At 47.2% G+C, this 12308-nt stretch overlaps 3 protein-coding genes across 3 annotated transcripts; all 3 read left to right on the top strand.

Moving 5' to 3' along the window:
- Positions 1 to 4798: 4798 nt before the first annotated feature.
- Positions 4799 to 5291, top strand: PHALS_14541 (uncharacterized protein). The gene has a single exon (XM_024727356.2). It carries the CDS (start codon positions 4992 to 4994, stop codon positions 5187 to 5189), a length of 198 nt encoding a protein of 65 aa, XP_024577942.1. The 5' UTR covers positions 4799 to 4991; the 3' UTR covers positions 5190 to 5291.
- A 3-nt stretch (positions 5292 to 5294) lies between these two features.
- On the top strand, positions 5295 to 9075 carry PHALS_11910 (agc grk bark protein kinase; the record flags this gene model as incomplete). The annotated part of the gene is made up of 6 exons (XM_024727355.1): positions 5295 to 7113; positions 7185 to 7244; positions 7317 to 7419; positions 7686 to 7754; positions 7823 to 8123; positions 8191 to 9075. 6 exons carry the CDS (start codon positions 5295 to 5297, stop codon positions 9073 to 9075), a joined length of 3237 nt encoding a protein of 1078 aa, XP_024577941.1.
- Positions 9076 to 9168: 93 nt separating this feature from the next.
- PHALS_11909 (acyl-dehydrogenase-related family protein) lies at positions 9169 to 11568 on the top strand (the record flags this gene model as incomplete). Its single annotated transcript, XM_024727354.1, has 1 exon — positions 9169 to 11568. The coding sequence occupies one exon, from the start codon at positions 9169 to 9171 to the stop codon at positions 11566 to 11568; it is 2400 nt and encodes a 799-aa protein (XP_024577940.1).
- Positions 11569 to 12308: the final 740 nt, after the last annotated feature.

Raw genomic sequence — 12308 nt, 5'->3', positions numbered from 1 at the left:
CCCCGCTGCGCTTGGTAGCATTCGTAGTCATTCTACGGCCGAGTCGTTACGACAAATCTTCTATGAGAATGGAGGAATACTCCTATATGCCCCGGGGCATGCAGGGCAGGCTTAAAACCCTGATTTTCCTGCTGGGCCCTGAGGGTGTGGACCTCCTCGTTGCGCAAGGGTTCGAGGCCATAAGCGCGTTCCTAGAGGCGTTTCAAATTATGAATTACTCTGTTAGAGCGCTACCAGCAGAAGCTTTCAGCGTCGACAGCGTCTATGACGCCACCGTTGACGACGGATATTTTTTACGACCCAGCATGCTCGTGGTGAGCGCTAAGACCTTCGAGGGTAAGAATGGAGAGAATTTCCTTTTTTGGATGGGAGAGGCCGAGATGGCTATGGCATCCGCCATGCGCCAAAACGAGCAACAGCGCGTAGCGCTAACTATCCCCAAGCTCGAGGGCCGGGTGCGAGAATAGACACTATCGTGCGGTGCTTTGGATGAAGCTGCGTCCTTCTCCTGGAAGAAGCTAAAGCGACAGCATTTGCAAGTGTTCTCGCCGCTAAATGAGGCATACCGCGTCGGATCGCATTGTTTTGATGCCCCGAAGGAGTTGTTGGACTTTTTCAAAGAGTTGAAAACTCTCATTGCCGGGATGGCAGCAGATCCTCTCCCCGATGCGGTAGCAGTGACCGTCTCTATTGAGGGCCTCCGAACTGGCGTTTGCAGAATGAAGTCTTCCGTGTGCATCCGTCTATTTTTGAAGAAGCGGTGAACGTGGCATTTAATGCCTGAATTTCAACTTTAAGTCGGCACGACTTCGAATGGACATCCTTAGAACTCGTCGAGCGGGTCTGAGCCAACGGATCTCAGCTAAGCTTAGAAGGAGGTGAGAGAGCTCCGAGCTGCTGAGCATCATGTGGACCGGTTCCAAAGAACCAAAAGGACTTGCGCAAGTGGCTTGGTCTCGCCAACTAGTTGCACAAGTATAGCGCTAATTATGCAAAAATGGTACGGCTATTGTCCAATCTCCTTTAGAGGGATACGGAATGGTGTTGGGACACCGAGCATCGGGAGGCTTTTGACAGGGTCAAGGACAGCATACTTTATGCATCAATACTGGCGTTGCAAAACCCCGATCGTCCTCTTAGTGTCGTCCTTAACGCTTCGGACCTTGCTATCGGCTGCGCACTGCTGCAAGTACACGCCGAGGGGCGAGATCGGTTGATTGCGCTCGAAATTCGCCAGCTTAAGGCTGCGGAGAGGAACTACCTAATCCACTACAAGAAACTACCTGCAATTTAGTATACACTTGTCAAGTTCAAAGTGCACCTGCTTGGCTCAAAGCCGTTTGTGATCTACACAGATCATTTACCCTCACGCACTGCAACTCAGTCGCCTCTACTCCCGTAGAGGATAGCCAGGTGGCTCTTATTCTTTGCAGAATATGACTTCGAGGTGAAATATAAGCCAGCTGCGGCTGATGCGTTGTCACGCAAACCGGACTATGAGCTTGCTTATGTCACGACGGTGACGTCGTCAGTAACGGGTTTGATCCACGCCGTATACACGGGTGATGGTGTGTGTGGAGCGCTGCTACAGGCTCTCAAAAGCGAGAGGTTTATTATTTCGGACAAGAAATTGTCGGCGCGTTTGCACGCACGATTACAACGATATTCATTGAGTAACGGGTGTTTGCATTAAGCACCGACTCACGAATTCGCCACGAATTGTGGTTCCTCACGATGCGGGTTCAAATATCATTCCTTTATGAAGCCCACGACACCCCACGTATGGTCATCTCGGTCGTGAGAAGACGTACAACTCGGTGAGGTGCCACTATTGGTGGCCAAAGCTGTACAAGTTGACGAGCACATATGTGCGCAGGTGTAAGACGTGTCAGAGATAAAAACCTCTTCGAATGCGGCGGCGCCGCTGGCCAGTCAACCGGAACCCTCCGGATGTTGGCAGACCATGAGTTTGAACTTTGTGTTTGGCCTGCCGAAGGACTCAGCGGGTAACACGAGTGTGGTGGTTTTTGCGAATCGTTTGAGCATCATGGTTCATCTTGCGATTGTGCCGGCCACCATCGACGACGTCGGTACAGCGACGCTGTTTGTCGATCGTGTCTTCGACAACATGGACTGCCATAGTTAATAGAAACCCACGTTCCACCGACAAGTTTTCGCCCACAATCTTCTGGATGCTGGGCGCAGAGTTGACAATGTTCACAGCGGACCATCCGTCTGAGGATCGTCAAACTGAGCCCGTGAATTGCGTGGTTGGAGACGTTTTCCGCAGCGTCTGCGCAGAGACGCCAAACCGCTGGAGCGTCATGCTGCCACTTGTAGTGTGCGGTGTGAACAATGCAGTGCATGCATCTACTGGCTACACGCCGTACTACGTGAACAAACTCGTTCATCCTCGCGTCCCGCTGACGCCGCCATCCCATGGCCCAAGGCTTGGTGGGGGAGAAATAGCCGAACGGCGCGCTGATGTCAACCCCCTCCCTATCCGTTAAGAAGTCGATGACTGCCTGTCTACCAAACTGAGTGTCCTACGGACGGTTTGTGGCTGAAAGCCAAGACATGCAGAAAGAATATGCAGACGGAAGAAGCAGAAGTAATGTTAAAGCCTTAAGGTCGGAGACCTGCTTTTATCAAATGCCCAAAAAAATTGTCTCAGCTGTAAAAAGACAAAGCACCATTCACGGTTCATTGGACCCTTTAAGATCGTGGCCAAGCGAGGGCTGGCGTATACGCTGAACCTTCCGAGAAGGACGCGCAACTACCCGGCGTTTTATCTGGGCTTGCTTAAGCTGTACCGGATTTCCGCGCAAAAGAACGCGAAAGTTGCACCGGGGCGGCACCCAAGGGCGCTCGGCCACCCAGAAGTTGAACCCGCGACTAGTTTTGAGCCCTGAGTGTATTAACTTCTGTTTTTAACGGCGCAAGGCGCTCCACGGTGACACTAAGTGAAGTATTCGCCTATTCAACGGCTAGGAGCCGTTCCAATAGAGCACGATAATCCTCAACGCGAGGCAGTCGGCGCACAAAGTTCACCAGACTTTCAAGGTCTTCCTCCCAGCGGTAGGCGACCTCGGAGAGATGCTCCGCGGAGTGCCGATTCCGACGGACTTTTTCCTCCAATGCTCGAAGAGCATTGCGAGTCACCGGACGGTGATCGACCAAGTCGTTAATACCACTTACCCCGGAAGCCGAGGTGTCGGGGAACGGACATGGTGTCTTCGAGGTTTGAGCTCGGCTCACGTCGCGCCGTTGGCGCACTTCAATCCATACTGGGAAAGGGGTATCCGACTCGTAGTCAACTTCCTCCGAATCCTCGACGAGGAAAATCGTCACCCGGGGCAAGCGTGGTGTGTGGCGCTCGGTTGTCGAGGGCTTGGGGTGTGCTTTCGTGAAACCGCGGGCATACTGTCCGGAGATATATTCAGTGCAGAAGAAGAAGAGGGCTTTGACCACGGGCGCCCTCGCTACCAGCTAGGCTGGGTGTTTTGTTGCGAGTTGTAGACACAGTCCTCGTAGAGTGGAGAAGGACATACGTTGTTCTTATGAATGTCAATGTGTCTCGGACACGCGAGCCTCTTATAAGGCGACCGTTAAATGTGAATTGAGGATATTCACAGCTTTAATTGGGGAGAGTGTAACGGGGTTACACATATCTTTGTAAGAATGGGCGGGTCACGCAGGATTGTGCGACCTTACATTAGTTGATATTACACTGTTACATGAAATCACACAGTAGTGTGGCTGCATCGTAACAAGAAGCCACCACGTGGCAGGATTGCCAGTGATAATGCATATTACTATATCGATTAGATTTTTGCTATATAAATTACGTATTTCTATATTAATTAGGTATTACTATATAAATTAGGTACTACTATATTGATTAGGTAACTTCAGAGTTTTTTATGTTGGCGGCTCTGCCGCAACTAAAACAATTAAGCCCAGCTTCGTTTTTGAGCAAAAATATATGATTGCCTTAGTAAGGCGTTAGTACTTAGAAGTAGCGGATTGCGATCCGCTACCCTTTTACTGGTTCGTGGAAAGACCGTAAAGTCGGTGACCTTAGCTTAGCTTTCTCTAAGCAAAGAGCTACGTCAACCACGCTGCACAGTTGATATATTTCTCGCTGCGATGAGATGCATCTTTGTGAACATGCATTAGAATGTAACCATGGCATCATCCTTTATTAAATCGGACATTGTGCCAGGAGAAACTCTCGTTACCTCCCGCCTCCACCTCGCTGTAAGCAAAAACCATCTGCTCGCATTTTGAGTCATAAACGTTCAATGACGCTCGTTGCCTAGAAATCGGCCGAGCAGTCACAAGATGGCCTGACGATGAGAGTGTTGCGAGCTAACGCTTTAGCTATTTCTACTAATAAACGTCCGCCACACACGCGAAAATCAATATACTCTCATGTTACTATCTTCATCTTCGATAAATCACTTGAAAAATAATTATACGACGAAAAAGATGCTTACAGATAAATGTCAAACTAAAGTATGTGCAAAGGTGCGCTTCATGTCATAATTGTTGTACTGATTCGTAAACTTTGGTGTAAAGTGTAACTTTCCACCTTATTTACGTTGGTTCTGTACATGGCCCTTTCCCATGTATAAATATAATGGATTTCTTGGCATAATCCCCTTCCCAGGAAACAGGAGGCGGTTTAGCGTTAAGCAGCATCCCTAATCGTTCCACTATACGATAGACAAAAATGTATTAATTTCATTATAATGCTAGGAAGAACTCATACACCATTTAGTTAGACAATTACTGTGCAGGATATATATTAATAATCATGTACGGGCGTAATTCAAATAATGAGTATTCAGCCAGCCAGCTGATGGGCACATGTTGCGATTCTTTACCTTTTCGCTCAAGGTTTAGACAAGCTAAGTCCACTAGTGTACGGAGACACCAGATTGCACACACACTGTATTAGTGTGAGATGGTCAGTCGCTGCACATTTGATGATGTGCAATATCAAAGGTCAGTCATCGGTAGCATCATCCAACGAGATCAGACTAGGATCTCACGCTATCTTTGTCAATTGCGTCCTCGCCACAAGCCCACTATTTTCAGTGCCAGTGAAAGGTAAAGACTCTTTGACTATAGTGGTAATTATTAGCTTGGCGCATCAGACACCTACCCATCGACATCCAGTGTAGCGCAACCTAAGCACGAGAGCCGCAACAAACGCATCAGCGGCTCTATTTGCCTGGAAGTACATTCCATAGGGGCACGTGAAAGTCTCGAAACTTCCGTTCACGACGATGGACGAGCTCCACGATGCCATTCAAGATGCGCAGTACATTGGCGCAGTGACCAACTCACAGCGCGGACCAAGTGCAGCATTTTACAATCCGACATCTCATGAATTGAGTCAGTTTGTAGAACGACAAGAACGTGCGCTTGGCAGCAACTGGCTCGATCTCGAAAATTTGCTGGATATGCCACTGGGTTTTTACTTTTTTCGGCGATTCTGTGAGGCAGAGCAGCTTGGAAGTCGAAAACTGGATTTCCTTGTTGAGGTCACGAAGTTTCGCTTATTGCAAACTTCAGAACAACGCTTTGGAAAAGCGAGAGAGATATGGGATATTTTCTTTGAAAACTCAACTTCAGGGGCTTTACGTTCCACATCAAGACAGAGACGAAGTACTGTTACGATATGGTCGCCAGCCTCAAGAGCAGAACGTCGACGGCACCCACCCTCATCGTCACCCGTTTCGGCCACAACTTCGACGTCAGCAGTAACTGAAATATCCCCGTCGGCAGCGGAGAAAATGGCAGCCATTAATTTGCACAGTTCTCCTGATGTTCGCCGTAGTCCAACTCGAATGTCTCTTGGCTGTCTAGAGGAATTGAATGTTGCTTCCAGAACGACAAATGGAATTGTGTTCTGGCGCAAGAGTGAATCCAAGGTCATGCAATCAGATGTACGCAGCATGTTTTATACCGTGTCGACTGACGTTCAACCTCTAGGTATTGGCGGTGATGTGGTGCAGCGATTATGTACTATTTTAAAGCGCAAGCATTTGGATTCCAACCGTCGAGATTCATTTAATTGTGTGCGGGATGGCAGTCTGACAAGAGCTACAAGCCCTACAGCTAGTACTGCATCCACAATTGAGCTCCATGATCTTGGAATCGACTCGCGCTCAGAAAGCTCAATTTCGAAGAATTTAAGCGAGAAACGATTGATCGCGGATTCAAGAAATTGTGCGCTCACTTTATTCGATGAGTTGGAAGGTTGCGTGCTCTGTAGCTTAGAGCACGACCATTTGAAAACTTTCAAAGCGTCTCCATATTACAAGCGATTGATTGTGTTTTTATTTTTACAAAAGCGACGAGTAAGTGAGGAAGACTTTACAGCGCTTCGTGTATTAGGCCGTGGTGGCTTTGGAATGGTGCATGGGTGCATTAAGCGAACGTCTGCATCTTTGTACGCAATGAAAGTGATGAACAAGAAAATGATTAAGAAAAAGCGTGCAGAGAAGTTGTGTCTTGCTGAGCGAAAGATCCTCGCAATGCTCTCCTCTCCGTTTGTTGTATGTCTAAAGTACTCCTTTCAAACACCCGAGGAGCTTTTTTTGGTGCTTGATTTAAAGACTGGTGGAGATTTGTCCTTTCATCTTAATCGTGCTAGATTTTCCGAGACACAAGTGCGTTTTTGGGCGGCACAAATATTGCTAGGTATTCAACATTTGCATGAGAAGAACATTGTATACCGCGACCTCAAACCAGAAAATATTTTACTGGACGAGAAAGGTAATTGTAGCATTTCTGACCTTGGTCTAGCTGTCGAGGTGACGCCAACATTGACCGGCAGGTGTGGAACTCGAGGGTACTGGGCACCGGAAATGCTGCTACGTGATGAAAATGGCAATCGAATAGTGTACAATCAAACAGTAGATTGGTGGAGCTATGGGTGTTTAATCTATGAACTTTTGTACGGTAAATGCCCTTTTCGGACATCAAGAGCTAAGGCTCTTCATGAAGATAAACAACAGGCATATGATAAGGCTACACTGGAGTTAACTCCTGTTTACGATTCCAAGTACTTCTCACCAGATGCAGCAGAGCTTATCCAGAGTAAGTTTTGCAATATGGATTTATCATGGCTGAATAGCTGACGAACCTGTAATGTCGATTGTCGTGTGTAGACTTGCTGATTCGTGACGCGTCAAAACGACTAGGGGCAAAAGGAGCAGAGGAGATCAAGCGTATGCGATTTTTTTCTTCCATTAATTGGGATCAGATGGAATTAATGCAAGTGCCACCACCTTTCGTACCAGACAATGAGATCAATGCGGCGTCTCAAGCAGACATTGGTTTATTTGACATAGCGAATGTAAAGGGCATCAAGTTATCTGAGCAGGAACAGGCTGCATATAGCGGGTGGGACTATGTCTGCCCTGATACCTTTCATCGTGAAGCAGTTGAGTACCTTGTGTGGGAAAGCAAGAATGGCCCATGTACTATCGGAGCTAATCACAATTCGTGCTGTTTAATTTCATAACAATGCGTACAAGCTCAGTGCGGTTGTTTTATGGAGTAGTGATATTACACGTCGGCATCTCGTCCATCAGACGTGGTTATTAGTGATACTATTTTAATGTCTATATTATCTTAAAGGTCAGTATCAATTTTTTTGTAACTTCAAGCGTTGTCGTCTATCTTACCATGTTCTCTAAGCCTTTGCAACGCTTCTCTTCAATAGTCACCAAGCATGCGTATGTCTCACTTGTATTTCACCTGATTAATTGATGTATTTCTTACTACATTATTGGTTTGACCCTAGCAGCAATCCGCAGACTCGTTCTATCGGTTTCTTGTCGACGTTACCAGAGGAGCACATTATGCTGCGCGACATGTGTCGACAATACGCCGCCAAGACACTGAAGCCTATCGCAGGAGAGCTGGATCAAAATCATAAATACCCAGCTCAACAGGTCAAGGAACTTGGTGAAATGGGGTTAATGGGCGTCGCTATTGGCGATAAATATGGAGGTGCAGGCCTCGATTACTTGGCTTATTCGATCGCTATGGAGGAGATAAGTCGAGGGTGTGCATCAACAGGCGTCATTATGTCGGTGAATAACGTAAGTTTGCAGATCTTTTTCATGCTTATGCTTTTTAGAAGTTTGATCTCGTTCAATGGTCATGTAGTCGCTATACTGTGCCCCATTAGAAAAGTTTGGAACGCCTGAGCAAAAGGAACAACATCTAACACCTTATGCCAGCGGTGAGAAGTTGGGCTGCTTTGGACTCAGTGAACCAGGAAATGGCAGCGATGCAGGAGCGGCTTCGACGACCGCACGTGTCACTGACAAAGGATATGTCCTAAATGGCACCAAGGCATGGATCACGAACGCCCACGACGCTGACCAAGCCATTGTGTTTGCTACAACGAACAAGTCGCTTAAGCACAAAGGTATTAGCGCATTTCTTGTTCCGACTAATATACCTGGCTTCTCACTGGGAAAAAAGGAGGATAAACTTGGCATTCGCGCGTCTAGCACGGGAAATCTCATTTTTGAAGACGTTGAAATCCCAAAAGAAAACATAATTGGTAAGGAAGGAGATGGTTTTAAGATTGCTATGGTTACGCTGGACTCTGGCCGTATTGGCATCGCCTCTCAGGCCCTGGGAATTGCCCAAGCGTCGTATGATTGCGCTATCGCATACGCACAGACCCGCAAGGCATTCGGCATACCTCTAGCCAAGAACCCAGTAATACAAACTAAATTATCGACGATGGCGACAGAAATTGAAGCTGCGCGGTTGTTGACGTGGAAAGCGGCAGCGGAGAAGGACGCGGGCAGACCGTTTACGAAGCTCGCAGCCATGGCAAAGCTCAAGGCGTCAGAGGCTGCTACATTCTGCTCTCATCAAGCCATCCAAGTACTCGGTGGTATGGGCTACGTATCGGAGATGCCTGCTGAGCGCCACTACCGCGATGCTCGCATCACAGAGATTTATGAGGGCACATCCGAGATCATGCACCTTGTCATTGCCGGTGCTCTTAATAAGGAATTCAACGAGATTAATTAGATCTTATTCAATGATACGATCTATTCAACAATACGTCGTATTAAATCCACCAAAATAATGCATATTTTTTTTCGCCAAAAGTTACATCGAAATATGACGCAGCAAAATGTCCGTCAGATGCTGGATGCTGCTGCACTGGAGTCATACATTCATTCGAAGCTCGGCGCATTCCATGGTACTATCGCGTCTATCTATCAATTTCAGTACGGGCAGTCGAATCCTACGTATCTTTTGACGATGGCCAGCTCAAAAGCCAAGTGGGTGTTGCGAAAGAAGCCACACGGTCAAATCTTGCCTTCAGCGCATGCAGTGGAACGTGAGTACCGCTTACTTAAGGCATTAGAATCCACAGAAGTACCCGTTCCACGCGGCATAGTGCTATGCGAGGATCCAAAAATTATTGGCACCGTATTCTATCTGATGGAATACATACATGGCCGTATTTTTCAGGATCCATCGCTGCCTGATGTTAATTCCATGCATCGCCACGCCATGTATAGCTCTGCAGTTGATGTGCTGGTAAGATTACATGATGTGGATTACACTAAAATAGGACTCGCAGATTTTGGTCGACCTGAAAAATACTGTCACCGTGTAGTGGCTCGCTGGAGTCGTCAGGTTCAAAATGGAATTACGACATCAGCAGACGAAGAAGCAAAAGAAAATGTCAAGATGTCACAATTGCAACAATGGCTGGAAGAACGTGCGGAAGATGCAGAAAAGGCCACAGAAGGTCGAGCAAGTCTTGTGCATGGAGACTTTCGAATCGATAATCTGATTTTTCACGAATCTGAGCCGCGAGTGTTGGCCATATTGGATTGGGAATTGTGCACAATTGGCAATCCGTTTGCAGACGTAGCCACACTTGCACTAGCGTACCGATTTCCTAGGGACTCTTCAAATACCATCATGATTCCTGGATTATCCGATCTACCGTTAACAAGACTGGGGATTCCAAGCGAAAGTGAGCTTTTGCTTGGATATTGTCGACGTGCCAGACGATATCCACTCGCAGCTGAAACTTGGAACTTTTTTATAGGAATGATCGTGTACCGATTCGCTGCCATCTGCCACGGAGTCTACACCCGTGCTCGACAAGGTAATGCGTCGTCATCTAATGCTAAGTATGCAAAGACAACAATGGATCGCTTACTGGATATGAGTGACCACATAATGAACACATCGATTGATATATATCCTGAGCCAAAATTGAAGCAAAAGTTGCCTTTTCCAATCCGGCCGCATGCCCTGCAATTATACGAAAAATTGGTAAGGTTCTGCCAAAGCCGTGTGTATCCTGCTGAGAATGTGCACATCTGTCAACTCGCCAAGGCTCGTAAGGAAGGACGCGAATGGAATGTCGTACCTTCGATTTTTGAAGAGCTAAAGAAAGAAGCTAAACTTCTAGGACTTTGGAACCTCTTTTTACCCGAGTGTGTGGTACCCGCACTTGACGGAACTGGACCAGATGTTCATTATGGCGAAGACCTGAGTAATCTTGAGTATGGACTCATGTGTGAGGTTATGGGGCGCTCGATTGTGCTGGCACCGGAAGTGTTTAATTGCTCACCTCCTGATACGGGCAACATGGAGATTCTTACGCGATTTGGCACTGTGACGCAGAAGCATAAGTGGCTCGTGCCTTTGCTACAAGGTGAAATCCGCTCTTGTTTTGCGATGACAGAGAAGCGCGTAGCGTCGTCGGATGCTACGAACATTGAAACAAGCATCCAGCGAGATGAAACGCATGAGGAATATGTGATCAATGGTCGGAAATTTTATATTTCAGGAGCTGGAGATCCACGCTGCAAACTGATAATTGTCATGGGAAAACATATTGAGCGAGCAAATCTGAGCCCTTTTTCACAACAGTCGATGATCTTGGTGCCAATGAACGAACTCGGCGTGCATGTTGTGAAGCCTCTGCACGTGTTTGGTTATGACGACGCACCTCACGGACACATGGAAATCCAATTTACAAATGTTCGTGTGCCATTCAGTAACATCTTGCTTGGCGAAGGTCGTGGATTTGAGATCGCACAGGCGCGTCTTGGACCTGGTCGTATTCACCACTGTATGCGTGTTATTGGTGCTGCAGAGCGCTGTCTTGAAATGATGGTCCAGCGTGTAAAGACTCGGATAGCTTTTAAGCAGCTTTTGGCTGAAAACTCGCTTGTGTGTTCACAGATTGCTAAGTCCCGTTGTGAATTGGACAGCGCACGTTTGTTGACTCTTCAGGCTGCGCATGAAATGGACAAATATGGCAACAAGGATGCTCAGCAGGCTATTGCAATGGCCAAGATTGTGGCACCGAACATGGCGCTAACTTTGTGTGACCGAGCTATTCAGATTTATGGTGCTGCTGGCTTAAGTCAGGATTTCATTCTGGCGTATTTGTACGCGATGTTGCGGACTCTTCGTATTGCTGATGGACCTGATGAAGTGCATATGCGTACAATTGCAAAACTAGAGTTAAGTCGCTCAAAATTATAGATGACTTGAGAGGAATTTGTATTCATATTAATGAGAGGAAAGAATAGTGTGCAGGGTAGGTTCTGACGAATTTAGCAATGGAGATGTCGTTTCACGTCCACTTTGTGCATCCTCACGCTTCGATAAGCGTTCTCAAATTACTTGCCTTACCAAGAATTTAGCAACGCAACACACGTTGCGCAAGGCCCTAACACTCTACGAAGTTCCTAGTTCGAATCAAGGCAGCCGGAGATAGGTCATCAAACTGGACGATCAATCATGCATAAAAAGTGTGACTGCTCTGCCGTACCCGAAGGGGGGGGGTGATATTTGGGTAGGGTATGGCCCCACTGATCAAATAAACACAATAGTGTAATGAGGGTACGGAGCCTGGTGTCGAATAGCTACCGGCATTCCGCGCTGTAGAAAGCAGCGTGTGGGTGATAGTTGTATAAATCCTTTTGTGATCTGGCGACATTTTCATGATGACGTACGACATACATGGTTGGGGCGACGCGAAAGCGCACATTAAGCCGAAACGGCTATATCTTACCTGTACATGGCAATGAAAAATTCTTACCCTTCATTCTCTGTGAGTATTGCAGTAACGATGGCTCAGGGTGCAACGACGAATAATGTACGCAGATAACGGACGGCTAAAATCTTGTTCTCTGCAGCGGGGCTGCCGTAGCTTTGCGCTTGAGGAAGCGTAATTTAGGTCACCGACCTTTCGTTCTTTACTAGAACAAGTGTAGCGAATT

This window comes from Plasmopara halstedii (assembly GCF_900000015.1).
Source record: "Plasmopara halstedii genome assembly, contig: Scaffold_555, whole genome shotgun sequence".
Taxonomy (NCBI): domain Eukaryota; phylum Oomycota; class Peronosporomycetes; order Peronosporales; family Peronosporaceae; genus Plasmopara; species Plasmopara halstedii.
Note: the sequence above shows the minus strand (reverse complement) of the source record. Positions and strands in the feature narration are given on the sequence as shown.